At 39.3% G+C, this 18,243-nt stretch overlaps 1 protein-coding gene across 1 annotated transcript; it reads right to left on the bottom strand.

Annotated features, from left to right (window-relative positions):
* Positions 1-5,107: 5,107 nt before the first annotated feature.
* Positions 5,108-7,791, bottom strand: LOC136504646 (small ribosomal subunit protein eS6-like). Its single transcript, XM_066499603.1, has 6 exons — positions 7,660-7,791; positions 7,467-7,531; positions 6,408-6,465; positions 6,219-6,327; positions 5,845-6,117; positions 5,108-5,655 (listed from the first exon to the last, which is right to left on the bottom strand). Exons 1-6 carry the CDS (start codon positions 7,663-7,665, stop codon positions 5,411-5,413), a joined length of 756 nt encoding a protein of 251 aa, XP_066355700.1. The 5' UTR covers positions 7,666-7,791; the 3' UTR covers positions 5,108-5,410.
* Between the last annotated feature and the right edge of the window lie 10,452 nt (positions 7,792-18,243).

The following is an 18,243-nucleotide window of genomic DNA, read 5'->3' as shown; positions in this document are numbered from 1 at the left end:
AGCGGTGGAGAATCGGCACGAGTTGGTGATTGTTCGTGGCCGCCTTCGGTGATTGTGAGGGGAGTTGTACCTTCCCCAACGGAGTGCCGAAAGGTAACTCTAGTGAATTGCTCGTGTCATTGAGTTACCTCACTTGTGAGTAGGTTCTTGCGGTGTCCAATTGTGTGGACGAGGTTTGTGAAACACCTCTTAGCCGTCGAACCACCAAGTGTTAGGTCGACACAACGGAGACGTAGCGTGTTGGCAAGCACGTGAACCTCAGGAGAAAATCGGTTGTCTCTTGTCATTTGCATTCTCCCGGTTATTGGCATAATCTTCATCTTGTGATTGGTTCATTCCTCTACACGGCGGTATAATCACCCTACTCACTCATTTATATTATTGCAAACTAGTTGTGACAAGCTCTTTAGTGTAATTAGAATTGAGAGCTTGCTTTGTTGTTTTAAGTTCATCTAGTGGAGCTCTTTAGAGTAGCAAGTTTGAGAGCTCTTAGTGAGTAGTAACATTGCAAGTTGTGTGCCTAGTAATCATTGCAACTAGAATTATTGGATAGGTGGCTTACAACCCTTATAGAGCTAGAGTAAGTTTGCATTTCGCTATTTATCATACTAATCAAATTGCTCTAGTTGATTTGTAGAATTTTAAATAGGCTATTCACCCCCCTCCCCCCCCCTCGAGCCATATTAGGACCTTTCACCATGCTCGTTATGTATCAAGTGCCAAAATAAAAGTTGTGAATTAAGTATGTCTAAGTTTTCACTATGCAATTTTGCTCTAACCCCAATTCATTGTAATGTTAATATTTGTACCCATGGTGCATAGGTAAGGTCCAGGACTCCAGGTGTGTAACATACGTTTTTGGACACGGTAGAATCAAATGAAAATACTCCCTCCGTTCCATATTATAAGTCGCTTTAACTTTTTGGTACATCCATTTTACTATACATCTAGATATAATATATGTCTAGATAGAAAATTCTATATACAAAAAAAATCAAAGCGACTTATAATTTAGAACAGATGAGGTACAGTATATTGAAGTCACTAGTGTGTGAGCATACGGTTCAATTGGGGTGAAATTGTGACATTTTTTCAGTAAGCTATATTTATGCCGATTGGAATACTTGCAAATGAAAAGATAGAATCACAGTGGGTTGAACAATTTTCCAAGCCCAATTTTAGTTTTATTCGCAAATACTACTATATGTAACCACTCGTGTGTTACTTAGAGGATCCATTCCCCTCAGCTTGTGTAGTTTTACTTGGTCTCTTTGGCTGCAACCGTTTTGCCTCTGTTTTCCACAACTTGCTTACCAAGAAAAGGCAGTATGACTTGTGTGTAAGTTCGAAGATACGTGCATGTATAGGGTGACGTTAAAAACTCAAAAAAAAAAGGCTGCCAAGCAAGCAGCCTATAGAAGATTAGGGAAGGATGCTTTAGAGTTTAGATAAAAGGTTAATATCATGTTTATGGTTGTAACTTCATTAATTCAGAGAGCTAGCTATTAGTATATGTTCATCATTCTCACAGTGCACACTTTATATCCAAATTTAGAAACACAAAATGATAGTTCGGAACTTATGATCGAGAGGCTCTACAGTACAAGTTGCCTCAAAAGATAATTTCAAGTTTCACTTGATAGATACGTTGTCCGTAATTACCATCTCTGACAACAGCAAAGAAGCTAAAATGAGCATCTGAATATATACTATAACTCGTCTAAAAAAAACTACTATAACTGAGATCTGTAATTCGTAAAAGATTACAATTGGCGAGTCACGCTCAGAATCTGAATGTTGTACCCTTTTCTTTTTTAGATGTGTACCAATTGATATTCTGATTTATGGTAACTCACACTACACATGCATTTAAAAAAAAACTACACATGCAGAAGTCAAATTTGCCCTTTTTTTCCCTGAGAAAACCCTACAATTTTCTCCTTATGGTATTCATTCAAATGTCACCAGGGTATACAGCATCAGATTGGAATGAAAATATGAACGAGTCGTCGCGCCTGAAAGGAAACACAAGCCATTTTATTGGCTACTTATACTACATAACCAATTGGAGTGTTTGACACACAACATCTAAATATACATGGAGGGCAGGTAACTGAAGTCAAGCAGCTTCGAGAACTAGAAGTGCAGCGATTGAAGTCACAGATCAAGGACCAGACCTAACGATCTGTACAGGAATTCCTGAGCCAAGTCAATTAATCGTCAACCCAGTCCTACTCCTGTCCAAAGCTCCAGTCAGATGATGGAACTTCCTAGACTCTGATGAGTCCAAACCTGGAGGACTTCCTGCACTCTGAAATGTACACGGCGGATTGGGCACCAGTTGCCAAGCACCCCGTACTGCAAAAAACACGCATATTTTAAAAAAGGTAACCTCAAGGGATGAAGGAACCAGCAAGCAAGAACTAGAGAAGGACCATTACAACATATAGTACGCAACTGAAAGAAAAATATGAAATGTTCCGAAACAAAACCAAGGTGATGAATGCGCAACAGTTAGGCTCCTGTGATGGCTGGACGTTGGACACGATGAGCTGGAGTCGAGACCAAAACGCTGTTGAAAGGCAGGACGCCATCAGCAGATACATACGATACGAGAGTAAGCAGAGCTCCCCCCTTTGCCAAGTTCAGGCAGATGGCTCAGAACAGTTTTGCGAAGCAAAATTTGAACGAACAAAAACGTTTCTGGCTTAGGCGTCTACTGCTCGGAAATGCATGGAAAAAAATATATAAAAGCGAAAAGTGGCTGGTATTTCTATGAAACAAAAAGGAAAGCGGCATAAGCTTAAAAGAAACTCGAAAAGGGTAATATATGTAGATCAAAGAGCGGTAGAAACTCATGTCTAAGATAGAGAAACATTGCATAAGAAGCACAAACAATCGTTTGCAAATGCAAACCACCCTCACATAACCCGAAAGAGAAATTTTCTCTAGCGTAAGCTTTTCATTTCTCTGGTTCCACCGGGAGCATAGGTGTAAGGAATGAAGCCTGGTCCGAGATCCCCGGTAGAGCCAACACGAAACCCCTAGCATTTCGCACCCGAGGATCTTGGATCAGCCTCCATTCCAGACACCCTGCTCCCCTTCCATTCTTCTCGCCCTCACCAAAACATTCTCCCTCGAAACCTAGCTAGTTCGTTCCCCTCATGATTTCATAATCAACGCACTCACAGGCGCCTTAAAAAGAGGCTCCGAAGACGTACGCTGGCCAGGCAATGCTTGCAAGCCCCATGTCCTGCACTGCAGCAGGCCACCTTTTTTCATTTAGGGGTTAAACAAGGGGGTTTGGTGAGTGGTGTAAGCCTTTTGCTGCTGCGCTAGGCCGTGTCTCGTTGCTGCGAGTGACAATAGATTAGTGATGCGTGTAAGCTTTTGTGCTGGGCCGCGGTGCGGGACAAGGGGAATGAGGCGAGTCCTGCGGGGAGCCTGAGGTAGTGGGGGTGCTGATGCACGGTCCTTTCCGGCAGTTTTCGTGGGCTTTTAGCTGCTGTTGTCGAGCGAACTAGCAAACATCTTCGGTTGGCTGGTTTGTGAAAAAGTACTGGCTAGTTTGTGTGAGAGAAAAATATTATTCTGGTTGAAAATTTACGATCGTTTACGATAAGCCATAGCCAAATGAACAGGCTGTAGAGCTGGACTGCTGCTGGATCGGAGGCTGTAGAGCTGGACTGCTGCTGGATCGGAGGAGGGTTTCAGGGGGGCAGCCGGGCAGGTCACACTGCAGGTGCATGTGGCTGTTACGTTTGGGCGGCAGGGCTGGCTGGGGTCACGTGCTGTGGCGTGCCTAGATTTTTTTTGTAGCCTTGTTCAAATCATATTTAGAAATATAAACGCATCCATTTTTTGTTTTTATTTTTAACTCTTTTGACCACGCCAAGCGTTATGGCGGTGAATATTGTTGGCAAGATAGAAATTAAGCCTGGGCAAAATACCCGATACCCATTACCCGTACCCGAATTACCCGAACCCGGACCCGAATTACCCGAACCCGAGGTACCCGATCCCAAATTCGGATAACGATTTTGATTACCCGAAATTAGTTTGGGTAATTCGGGTAATATCCCCCGGTACCCAAACTACCCAAAGATTTGTTTTGTCTTTGTATTCATCATGTGTTGTTAGCTGAACCATTTAACTTATCACTTTATTAGAATATAATTCTCTCTATTTGAATGAGTGACGGTAATATATTATTCTCTACAAATTGCTATTGAAATTCTATACAAATTGCTACTGAAATTATGTATAGATCGCTACTGAAATTTAGTGTAGTTTGTTGTTTTCTGTAAATTTGGGTATATCGGGTAATACCCGAACCCGAACCCGAATTATCGGGTACCCGAATTTACGGGTAGTGTTTTTTCGGGGTAATATCGGGTAGCAATTTTTATTACCCGAATTTCGAATTACCCAAATTACCCGACCCGAAAAAATCGGGTAACCCGAACGCCCAGGCTTAATAGAAATGCCACATAGCAAGGACCGGCGTGGAGGCAAGAAAAAGCTTTAGAAAAATCTATTACGACGGTAGACGAAGATGATTTTTATTTATATGAAAAAGAGTAATTTTCAACGACATCTATAACTTTCTAGGTTTGAGATTTTCATTTGAAATCATTAAGATGCTTGAAAAATACAAAAATTCAGCAACATATTAAGTATGCACCGGAGCTTGTTACATTAGAAATACCATTTCTTTCTCATATATATGAGGCGAACGAAGAAGATATGCAGTATTATAGTTTTTGTTTTGTTTTTTTTTCATTTGAAGTTGTTATATTAAAATGATCTTGCTTGTCCTCAAATTCACGTCATGGAGGGAGAGAGAGAGAGAGAGAGATTATGAATTGGATAACTCTTTTGAAAGTTTGACACCAATTAGCCAGTATTGTATGTTTCCAAGCTCAAAACAAATGGTAACACCATCATTGACACGTACCGCAGTACCTCTAGTTTTACAACTCCAGCGTTAAGATTGAATTGTACGGGATTACTACAACGCACTATCATCAGTTCCAGCCGTGAAAGGTTGTCTAGAGAAGTGGCAAAGTATCGTTACACGTGTGAATGTTGACCTCAACTTAAGTACTAAACCAATCAAAATCAACTGCAGGGTGCTTGGGGTAACCTGCATAAAGATTTCTGAGGGAATACCCGCATAAAGATTTTAAGATATATTTTGTCAGGGAAGGTAATACAAACGTAACAATTCCCAGGTACTCAAAAATTTGTCAACAAGCCAGCATCATGTCCACGCAAAATTGCACAGATGAAGCTAGAAAGTAGAGGTTCCGAACATATCAAACATAGCGCATGGGGTTCTTTTCTTCAGCTATAACATTGTCTTGGGTAGGTAGGGGGCTTTCTTAAATCAACTCAAAGCAACCATTCCTTAGGCGGATGTGGCAGCCGAAGCCTTGGCAGCGGCGGAGAGCTTCGACCTCCTCTTGGCGAGGCTCTCGCTCCGGCGTTCCCTTTGCTCCTTGAGCCTCTGTGCCAGCAGCTTCTGGTACTCTGCAGCCTCAGCCTGCTTCTTTGCAATCCTCTTCTTCTTCTCTGCTATCCTGGCACGCTTCCTCTGGAGGACCTGTGGGGTCACCAGGCGCTGGATCTTGGGGGCCTTGCTCACCTTCTTGCCTGCAGCAAGTAACCACAAGGGAACATGGAAGATTTATCAAGAACATGACCATCTCAACATAACAAATACTACATTCAGGACACAATTATACAGGACACTGTAAGGATAAGAAAGGAAAATGTCCAACCATGAACAGCAGAGCAAACAAAAAAAAAGGTTACAAAACTAGTAAACGAAGAAACTCTCACCACTCTTGGTTGTGAATGTCCTGCGGTATGTGTTGACATACTTGCGTACATCATCATCCTTGGAAAGGTTGAAGAGCTTCCTAATCTTGGACGCTCTCTTGGGGCCCCTCATCCTGGGCTTCTCAGTGTCAGTCAGACCTGGAAGGTCATTCTCACCCTTCTTGACGATGACCAAGTTAATGACGGACAGGTCTTGGCTCACAATGCAACCTCGGACTGACTTCCTCCTGCGTTCCCCATTGCGCCTGCCATACCCACGGAAGCATGGAGTGCCTACCCAAACCAAATGCCCAAGTAAGAAACTCCTCCCGTAAAGGGAAATTAAACTTCCACAGTAAAGTATTAGTACCGAGATAAAAGCCTAAGTGTCATACCCCTGTGAAGCAGAAGGCGGACACGTCCAGGAGTCAGCACTCCTTGTTTCATTGGGAAACCTTGCTTGTCACACCCACCCATGATCTTAAAGACATAGCCCTTGAATTCCTGCAAAGCAAAGAAATGTTACATATGCATACATTTGAGCACTAAACCAAAGATCAAGAAATAAGTAGCAAAGATATTACCTCACCAAGTGCATCACCACTGACCTCCTGGGAGATCCTTTTGTCAAAAAAGACACGCCTGCAGTTGATACCAAGGCATTAGCTAGCTATATGAATAAACAGCTTATGTGACAAACTATATACACAATCAGAGAAAGAACATATAGTGTATAAGCAAAACAGAATTAAAAAATAACTAGTCTGTTCAAATCCCAAGGTCAAGAATGAGGGTGTATTTTTTATTAAAAAAGTTTCAAAAAGGCCAGGATGGTCAACTGTCATTATAACTTTAAAAGTGTTATTTAAATTATACTTGGAACAGATAACTAAAATTGTTGAGTATCCTTGCCTCCACAAACACCCCAACAAATCTCAAATAGACAGGTCACAGGGCAATTTTCATTCCACTCATAACGACTTTCCGTACACGACTGAATATCTCCACAACTAGTAATGAGCAGCAATACACAGGGGCCGAACACATTCAACAGAAAGTTATTAGGAAAAACTTCAATGGCATTTCATCTTTTCATCCACCATTACTGCACGAATCACAATACGTTCAGAACCAACAATCCAGAATAAACATACTAGGAAATGATAGCCGGCACCAAAATTTAACGAATTAGAATGCTGTGAGCAAACAGTTCAACTCCTGGAAAGTTAGATATGAGCTTGAGGATGATCTATTCTATTTCCTACCGTGCTCATGCAACAGCAACACTTAAGCACAACGCACTTCTAAAACTCCAATAATATAGTGGGAAACAATCACAATCTAAGCAAATAGCAAAATTACTACGCTTAGCCAGCGGGCACAACATCACGCAAAAAATCAACAAGCTAAAAGTCTCTTCTTAGAAGAATGATGAATATGCGAAATGGAATTCACATGAAGCTAAACGAGTATACAGAGAAACCAATGGTTCTACCACCGATTTGTCTGCACACCCCCACCCCCCATACACAATAGCAACGAGTGGCGGACCAAACACGATTTCGCCGTCAGCACGGATCTAAATGAAACAAACGACCACGGCGGCTGGGCGAGTAAGAGGGAGGAGGAATGGGAGTACTCACAGCTTCTGATCGTCATCGATCTCGAGCTTCTTCTGGCACCCGGTGGTCGGGTTCGCGATGTTGAACTGCACACAAAAACAGGAGAAAAGCCATACGAATCAGAAACCAGACAGCCGCAAATCCAAGCACAGCTCGCGCATATTCCCACGCGGGAACCGATGGAAGGGCGGGCGAGGAGCAGGCGTCAGGTCACCTTCATAGTCGCGAGCGGCAAGCACCTCTAGCCCCGAGCGGCGAGCACCAGCCTGGTGGTGTGGCGGCGGCGGCGGCGCGAGGGGCTAGGGCTTTGGGCGAGAGGACAGCGCGAAGGGATGGGTGAGATTTTATATACGGTGCGCAGCGAGAGGGCACGGCGCTCGATCTGGGCCGTCCGTGGTTCTTCCCTCCACTGTCGGCTAGGCTTCGTTTTGGGTTGGGCTGCATCAGCCGGCCGGACCGCAAGGATGAGTTGCCATCGGGCTGCATTCGTCCTCTCATATTCTGCCTCGTGAACTATCGAAGCCGAAGCCTGATTTTCATCCTCGAAGTTCAAAATCAAAGATCTTAACCCTAAACTCTCAAAATTATTCAAATTACTTCTAAACCTTAGTTTGGAGTGGTTTTGTCCTTTTTATTTAAAAATCAATAAATACATGATTTAGGTTTTCAAACACAAAAAATGCATCTAAGCTTTTTTTTTTCAAGAACCAAGAGATACTCAGCAAATCTAAATAAAAATATTTAGACCTCGTGAAAATATTCTAGATGCTTAAAAATAGATTTAGCTCTAAAAAATAGAAAATATCCAAAAAAAATATATACTTCCTGTATTCTAAATTATGAGTTTTATATATACATTGTTTTTTCTATGTATCTAGACATATGTATATATAGAAAAGCTAAAACATCTTATAATTTGGAATGGAGCGAGTAGAAAATTCCCAAAACACTCTATTTGATATGTAAACATAATACATAACCAGCATGAATCGCTCAACATTCATGTATATTGCATTCATACTGGTTGTATCTCATACTTTTGTCGTGCAAAGTTTTAAAACATGTTTATACAACAATTATAATATTTTTTGGGAACTTTCTACATGTTTCTGGATATTTCCCATTTTCTTAGAGCTAAACCTAATTTTTTTGAAGTTTCTAAAGTTATTTTTTTACAAACTTTATATATTATATTTGAACTTATACTATCCCAATCTATCTATAGATTTTTTAGAATTTTCAAAAGTCTGTAAACATTTTTTTGTGTTTTAAAAACCCTATCAAGTATTTACTGACTAATTTTACAATAAAAAGGATAAAACCGCCATTGAAATCACTGCAAACCATGGTAAGGAGGTAATTTAAACAAGTATGAGAGTTTAGTGGTAAGTTGTCTCGTGTTGAAATTTGAGGAGGAAAATCATACTAGGACGATGGTTTAGAGAGGTAGAATGGGCGTTTGCAAAAGAGAGGTAACATAGATGTTCAAAACGGATTCAGAACCTCTAACGCTGGCATGCTCGACATCACACTATAGTCACCAGATCAATGTCATTCCACTGCAATCCGATGGTGAACGCAACCATGAGGCTCCCACGGTTCCATCTCTCCATGCGCTGGTCTCAGCACAACCAGAAGAGTGCATCCTCTTAAGTAACACCATCTCTATTCTCTGACATGATAGCTCTCTGTTTTCTACATGATTGCTCCTTGTTTTGGCGTGAGGATTGTGGTGGTCATCAGCTGGTGCGATTGCTCTATTTCTTGGCGTGAGGAACGATCGGCTTTGCTCAATCACCAATTACCAAGGAACATGTGAGCTACTCTACACGTCCATCTCTTCCTATATACTCATATTGCAATGGTTTTGTTTTAATTGGGTTGTCTTCACCCTCGCTCAGTAGATATTCAAAATTGATTGAAGGAAATCACGTCTAGATGAAAAGTAATTTTGCATATTTGAGATGGAAGAAAATAAATGTGTAATGTCATGATTGTTCCTTTTTCTTCATGGGTTGAGTTACAATTACTTCTTTACTAGTAAATCATTTTTTCCTAACAGAGAGGGTTTGTTACCAAGTTTGTTAGCTCACATTGGCATGCACTTCAGTACCATAGCAGGATATGTCTACACTAGGAACAAGGACATAATTGAGTGAGAGCCTGAATAACGACCTAAAGAGACATTTTAAACATGATATTACTATCATTCGATTTCTTTAGCATTTCAAAAGGATGGTGGAATATAAAGAGCTAAAATCTAAATTTGAATGAAGGAACAAATACACATAATCAAAATGAGGACACCTATGCTGATGCAAGTTGTACACATCAATCATATTTGGAGCTTTTCAAGGTGAATATGAAAGGCCCATTACAGCATGCACCATGGCATAGAAGGCAACGAAGAATATCTTGTAGCAATATCTGGTCTTGATGATAATTTTATCTTTGAGAAGGAATACAAAGTTATTGGTGACCCTTTAGCACAAACTGGTAACATGAAGTTGTGGGCAGTTTAGTGGAATTGGAATATTGTGTGGCCATGCTCTAAAATCCTTGATTTGATGAATACCAAATGATAAGACCATCCCAAGGACATCATCATTAACTCTAAATTATGAGCATCATTTCAAGGTGAAAGCTAAACTTAATTCCAAATCCGTTTGGTTTCCACATGCAAGACTACTACTTGGTTTGTATGATTATAGATTGAAACATCATGCTGCGATGGAAGAGGAAGAAGATTGTGATGTTATCACCACACTACGCATTGCAAGCCTAGCACCATTCTTTGGCTTAGAAGAATCAGAGTTAAGGACGACTCCTTTTCAAGAAGGAGAGGATGATGAGGACATCTCAACCATACATGCTTCCTCAAGTGTCAACCATTCACAATACAACATAAAAGATATAAATGAAGGGCCACTTACAAGAAATCACGCCAAGAAACTACAACACTAGGTGAATTCGTTCCTAACTGATTATAATTTCAACACTTCTAAGAACGTTATACTACCTAAATGTTCTATCTTGATGCTACTTAGGTATACACATGAAGATATGGAAGACACGTGGCCTAAGGACAAGGTGCTACAAAATGGCTCGGTCAGAAAAGTAGCACGGATAGACGACCGGACCGAGAAAAAAGTGACGCGGGCGGATGATCGAACCCTAGAGGAAAAAGTAACGTAGACGGATGACCGGACCTCAGAAAGAAACAGCCATAACTTAAAGTTATGAAGATCCATGAGACATTTTTGGAAAGCTTATCAAGTCTAGTTTCCAATGGTGCTAGTTTCAAGTATTTTGGACATCCAAGTATTGAGATACGTCTAGATTAGTAAAGACTGCTTAGATGGTCAATAGTCTTCCTAGGACAGAATGTTGGTGCAATTTTCCGTGCAAAACTGTACCATTCTACAATGGTTCGTGATGCATGCTGCACATGGCTAGAAAGCTTATTGAGTCTACTTTCACACCCAACAAACAACTTGTCATTTCAACTTTCCCTTAGGGAGTTACAACTCTTTTAGTGGAGACTACTCTGGAAACTGTCAGCCGCGTGAAGACCCTTTGGAATTCCATTTGGTGGAAGCCTTTTCACATACTCAGTCTTTTCATTTCCATTTCATGTTCATACCTATCTAGGAGGGTTGCTGCTATAGTATAAATATCCCTATGCTCCCAAGCAAACAAAAGACTTTTGATAATGGTAAAACCAGAACCCCTTTGTTTAGTTGTGTGCTAACAAACTCAGAGAGTGATCTCTACCCCTTTGCCCTTGTGATTTCCTTTGCAGGATTATAGAAGCGACGGCTTCATCCGCTCCTAATTGGTGCTCCTACTCCCTTCGAGGTTCTCCTCAATTGATTATAGGTTGTGTTGGTTGGTTCTTTGAGAGTGTGGTTGGGCGAATCCTTGATTCAGGTTGTCAATTAAAGACGATGGTTGGCTTTAAGTTTTATTTGTCAAGTTGCACTAGTTATCGCTGCTTGCAGTAAGTTATCTGGCTGTTCTTCATCAAGCTATCAAGATTAAGATCCTACATCGTGAAGATCAGGACAAATCACCAAATCACTACTCACAAAGTATATTGAAGCATGGGCATGTGAAGCACGTAGTGGAACAATACAAGACAAACATGGCCAAGAATAATAGAAAATCCAAGATTAGATTATATGTTTCACTACAAATATATGACTATGCACCTTGTTAGTCAATAGCACACTTGGACTGAAAATGTCTATGCAATTAAAATCCTATAGAAAACTAGATTATATGAAAGATATGAATTAGGCATTTGGATGGTAAACAAGAAGAATGTAGGAACCCTAAGACACATGAAAATCAAAACATAAAGTTGGATGTCAAGCTTATTTTTCTCAAAAAAACTATCGGATAGCTCATTCCATTGGAATTTCCAAGGAATTCATAAGATTTAATCTTTTGTTCTAAACACTTCTATAGGAAAATTTTATATAGAAATTTAATCCTCTAAAGTGTCATCTTTTTTCCTCCCATCCAAATGGGCCTAAATCTCATGTTGCTAACAGTGCAATCAACATCAATAGTCATCAACAACACCGGGAGGTCACAAAAGGAGAGAATCTTTGTTCATACTATTAGGCCTAAGCATTCAATTTCTAATTTGGTTTTGGTTTGATTTCTTATTCTTGAAGAAATCCAATTCCTAGAAGTGAGAACCTATTGATTCTAAGAAAATCTAGGACTAAACATTTTGGTTTTCAGTTATTTCAGTTCAGTTTCTCGTTTGAATCAAACTTTTTAGCAAAGGTTAAGCCAACAAAAAATATGGTGGTTCTAAAGCAAATTTGAACAACACTTCCATACTCGTACCACTCACCCTATCATACTTCCAGCTCGAATGACAAATAGTAGACAATAAGTGATGACTCATTCTAAGTGCAAGCTTGACTCATTGTAATCAAATTGTGTATGGTGTGATTTACTACTAAGTAAGACTAATAAGTTGTGCGTATTTACAAAAACAAACTCCCGTGCTTCGAATGCTTGTCCCTAGTAATGCATAGGAGCATATGCAATGCACACACTCATGAATGTAATCTTTGAATGTGTTATGTAAGTTGTGAGATTTGGATGGCAATGTTAGTCTGGTGTTTACTATGGACTATGTGAATCCTTGTACATGATGCATTATCTGTGGAATATGTTAATCCATTATCCGTGAAGTTTCTTATGGGAAGGATTGTATTGGTTTCACGATTTGAATCCCATCTTTCCAAAGTGGGAGGAATTCACTAGTGGAGCCTTGAGATTTTGTGACTCAAGGGAAGCAAAATCGAGTTGGGAGTTGAGAAAGTTGTAAGATGAAATGACTCTAGAGCCAATGCAGGTGTCTTGGCAAAGGGAGACCTAAAAGATAAATTGGCTTTACCAGCCCCATGCCCCAGCATAATGCTTTGAGAAACAAGTAGAGAAATGACTATTCCACTACTGTAGATGCTCTTTAATACATAGAGCAACAAGATCAAATGACCTTGCTACTCTACCAAAATATAATGAGGGATGTAGATTAGAAAATGCAAATATATTATCTCTAATGTCATTCATTTACTATTTCCAAAATAGATCAAGATATATAAGTACATGTTGATTATACATCTTTTGATGGTTGGATTTTATTTTTCATACTCCTTTAAGAAGATGGAAATAGAGACGGATCTTAAAACTAGTAACATTCTCAATTGGCTTTTGAATATAAATGATACTTATGTGAAAAGCTAGTATGTTAATAGAACTATGTCATATTGATACTTTGAACATCCTATTCACTTTGGCACTAGTGGGGGATTGCTGAAATTTGGCCCATGGAGAGGCACATTTACTGATTCCCAAATCAAGGAAATAACATAGAATTGTCCCATGCTACTAGCTAGAGTTGGTGTGGACTAAACTTTATAAGAGATAGCCTTCTTTTGCTAAATAATCAGTAAATGGAGAGAGTATGGTACCAGATATACTCACACATGCACGGGTTTGTTCACATTTCTTTTTGTGTAAATGAACAAGTGAACTGTGGTAAGTGAAATCAACTACCTTTTGGTTACCATATCAACAATTGGTCGGTCACTATGACCAATAAGTTGGGTATCACTCTTGAGATCCCCACAAATTTCATTCTTACTCTTGTCCATTTCCATGTGAAATGTATAATGATATCGAGCTACCAGATCAGTATTGGCTCTTCTCCTTAATTAGCGTGCATCAAGTAGAAAGGCGACCAATATCTTCAAGCCATTGCAATTGTAAAACCTACATGAGGTCCAACAATGAACTTTTTGTGTTGGCAGTTCAACTACGCAATCACTTAGGCTGCTTATTTGTGTTCTACACTACCTCATCATCTCTAATCTTCATTGTATTGATGAGTCTACTTGACAACGAAGACCTAATATGTGAGTCTCATAGTTTAAAGATAGCTTAGCTAGTGTTGACATAATATGTATATGTATATTGTTTGTTATCTTTCTCTTGAAAATAAGGAATTATGTTTTTGCCCTATGTCAAACTATTCTAAATTTAAGATACCAAATGAGCATCATTAGATAAATTATGAGATATATTTTCATAATTTTACCTCTTTTATGCAGAAGGTGTTAGAGTACTCTTCTATATAAACTTGGTCAAACTTAGAATAGTTTAACTTAGGACAAACTCAAAATCCTTACTTGTATTTCAAGAAGACGGTAATACGTACTTGCTAGCTATATATATGGGTTTCATGATGTTTTTATGGTTTACATATGTGCATGCAACATGTACTAGTTTACATAGCATTTTAGATTTCTAATGAAATATGCTTATGAATTAAAATTAAAATATGGGTTAGGAATAAGGGAAACATTCATGTATGCCCCCCAAAAAACATAATTTCTTGTATGGCATCGATGTGTCTATGACACCTTGTCCCCACGATCTTGACAAACTTCTGACACAAAAGGCAACGTACATACGGGTTTTCCTCTCTTTTTAGTTGTACTTAAGTGGAGCCCACAAGTGATGCTACAACTATGATGTTTAAGGGAATATACAACCCATGGACAGCTCGTTGTATGTATAATGATGTCACACCACGTATAGAAGGCTAAACAGACAACACATACAATAGGTTGTCTGTTAATTCTTTAATGCTTGTATGTAGCCATGATCAAACGTAAATACGATTCATGTATCCACTGTGTTGCTTGTTGAATGTTGATAAATAAAGATCAAACATAAATACGATGATTATGGTTACAATATTTTTCAGAACCATGAATATAAATGACAAATTAATAATATTTATATGTAATAGATTAGATTTTATAAATTTTTTCATTAATCAAATAAAACATAACGACTACACCAGGAAGCTTCACTGACATTCACATTCACAAGGAAGCAAAATGATTCACAAATGTCCATACTAGAACTGCAAGGTGACATGTTCACACTTTTCTCAAAAGTCAAAACTAATTCACTTCAAGTCTGAACACTGCAAGTGTTGACTTTCCTACCCATCATCAACATCACCAACATTCAGCTCATAGCTTCTCTAGTATATGATCATAGCAGCTTGTTACATAAACTGAAAAAAAAATCTAGAGATAAAAATGTATTTACGCTCTTTCACATCAATTATAAACCATCATTTGTATATATATATATATATATAATAGATCTTCAATGATTACTAATATCTAGAGTTGCTAAAATAAATATCTGACATAACAACAATGGATGATTCAAGAGCCATTTAACAGCGCTTTGGCCGTCAGTCTAGACATGCGTGATGTGTACATTTAGGGGGTGGTTAGAATTGCTCCGCTCCATGTTTTTCAGCTCCACTCCATGTTTTTAGCTAAATGGTTTCAGCTCCACGCACTCTGTTCGAAGAAAAAGGTGGGGGTTGTGAGAGCACCTAAAAAGGTGCTCCACAAGCTCCAGTTTTTTGTAGAGCTGCTCCACGGTGAAGTCTGTGGAGCAGTCTCAAACACTCCTTAATAATCTCTAATAAGCCCCCTTGAGAAAAAGCCCACTTTGGTGGAGCTTTGGCTTGCTCCGGTTTGGCTTAACACTAGTGGAAAACGCGCACCCTCGCGTGCGAGGACTAAGGGCCATGGTGAGTTTTATTAGTATGTGATGCAGATGTCATAGTCATGGTCATCTGCATAGATAAGGTGCCTTCACTGGTACATAGTTACAATCTGATTAGAGTATAGAAGTGCAGCATATGCTAGGGGCATCGGTGGTCGACACAGGTACGATGGCAGGATGCATATATATACTTCATAATTGTGCATATATGTTATAGATCGGTAATGAGGATGCAAATATGGCTTGACCTGAATCACTTGTGGCGTTGTTCTGAAGGATTTCAGTGGCCACTGACTTTTGGTTCCTGTCTAGAATCATCGAATTTTGATCTGTATGTAATATACGGAATCGTCATCACGAAAGAGATCTAGGTCTATTAACTATGTTGTGGAGTTATGTATGGAAACTTACTTTTTGGCAGTGGATTTTGATAATGGGGCAGTCTTGGTCTTTCGGATGCTCTGGCCAATTTTGTCTATGTGGGTTTCTTCACTGGTTATTTCTTACTGCATATTCAAAAGTAAATGTTTATCTAGACACTGAGAAGGTAACTCTAAAGATAGAGGAAAAACTATCATCTGGCATAGTGAGCACCTGGCAGAAAAGGGCATGAAATGTTGCTGACTTTTTTTACCTGCGTAGAGGCCTACATCACATGAACAGATCATTAGATGCTTTTGTAATTACATGGATTGCTTCACGTATTTCTTCTAGGTTAGACACACCTTTTTGAAATTACAGAACTAAGCAAAAGCAGGAGTGAAATATGGCGGTATGCTTTAGCAATTTCATGTGATATTTGAAGATAATGTGCAGGTCCTCCTCTCCAGTGCTCCTTTGTTGCGTTGATGGTGCAGGAAATCAAACATGAATCAGATGGTAGCCAAGTGTTGACATGTGGCAAACAAAAGCATCAATTAGTGCAGAGAATATATTTTTTCATGGTTACATATAACACATTGAGAGCACATAGAAAGAAAGGTTGAAGCTTAAATATTTATAACAACATCCAAACTCAGAAAATGTATGAAGTCATCAAGTGTTGGATCTAAACAGTTTCATATGTAAAAAAAAGCAAGCAATCTAAAATTCGTTTACAATAAATATTTTAAAATATCACCGTCACATAAGGGTAGGACCAGTCACTCACTTACCAATAGACTGCTGCAGCTCCTGTTCCAGGTATCACTCCTTTTACTCTTCCTTTTTATCAGTCCATCCCTTTTTTACCTGAGGGGATTCAAACAATGTCGGACTACATACTGATATGTGTTGTTTCCATCTACAATCAAACACTCTAGATCATTACATTCCAATAATTTTTAGAACTTCCAAATGTTCATTTCGTCATATTTTACTTTGTTAAATATATACCCAGAAAAGACATGTTGCATTGGTATCCAAATAAATATGTAGGGAACAGGAAAGTGCAACAATAATGGCAAGTGCAATAAACTGGAGCATTACCATAGCAAACATTTTGAATTACTTTTTTGGTCTATTTCCAAGGTTAACGAAAAAATAGAAGTGCAATATAAACATTTTGAATTACTTTTTTTGATCTATTTTGAATTATGCAACTGGACTTCCATCCCTATTTTTTTTACCTCAATCAGGAATCAGCTTTAGATTATACTACCTATGTCACTGCATTACATCATATGATGGTGGACTCTATAATTTGCTTTTTAAGCTTGATGTGGAGATGATGAAGGCAAGCAGCAATCAAGCTGAATGCCTAATATAAATATTTATTGGAAGACATAAACTAAAGCAATCCAAGTTTTTTTTGTCACTGCATGCCATTTTCATACCCCTAAAGTTTTATTAGTTTCAGCCTTCTGTATACAAACATTACAACAAAAAGTCAGGAAAAGGAGAAGTCATCTTGTATGCCCAATCGGGGTATCTTGTTCCATCAAAGTGAGGTGGCTTGCCATGGTTGACGGTGGGGAAATGCATGGGTGGACCTTTGATGAGTTGCCCGTAGTCAAAACCGGTGTTGGAGTAGATTCCTTTACCATGACTATTTTCTTTATCACCACCAATGTCACTTGCGTTGTCTTTGGTTGCATCATTCTTGCCACTTATAGCATCTTCAACCTTCTTGCTCAACTCTTCCTTCATCTTGCTCATCTCATCTTGCATCTTCGAAAAGCTTTACTTGCTCAGCCATCAATTCTTTTGCAATTTGCTTGTCCATCTCGATGGTATCGGCTTGCAACTTTTCGATGTCCGACATTGTTTCTTCTCACGCGGTGAAGCGCTAAAAGAAGACCTTGCTCCAATACTAATTGAAAGGATCTAACAATGCCTAGAGGGGGGGGGGGGTGAATAGGCATATCAAAAAAATTATTGCAAATGCTAAGATCAAATTTGTCAGCCACTGTCGGAAGTCCCAACAGTTTGGGTCGGAACTCCCGACGTCCTCAGAAGTTCCAGCGCAAACTGTCAGAACTCCCGACACCTACGTGAACTACGAAAGCAGTGCCAAATTTAACTTTGGGGATAAATAATCTTACAACCCCACTTCCTAGTGGTTAGATGAAGATGTTGGTCACTCCCTTGACATCAAAATGCCTCCAATTCATAGATCAAGTCCAAACCCTAAGAGAAAGCTTAGGAGAGAGAGAGACAAACAAATACAAGTAATTTCGAGCAAATCGCAACAACAACA

The sequence above is a fragment of the Miscanthus floridulus genome, chromosome 14, assembly GCF_019320115.1.
Source record: "Miscanthus floridulus cultivar M001 chromosome 14, ASM1932011v1, whole genome shotgun sequence".
NCBI classification, from domain to species: domain Eukaryota; kingdom Viridiplantae; phylum Streptophyta; class Magnoliopsida; order Poales; family Poaceae; genus Miscanthus; species Miscanthus floridulus.
The sequence above is the reverse complement of the archived record's forward strand: the minus strand, read 5'-3'. Positions and strand labels throughout refer to the sequence as shown.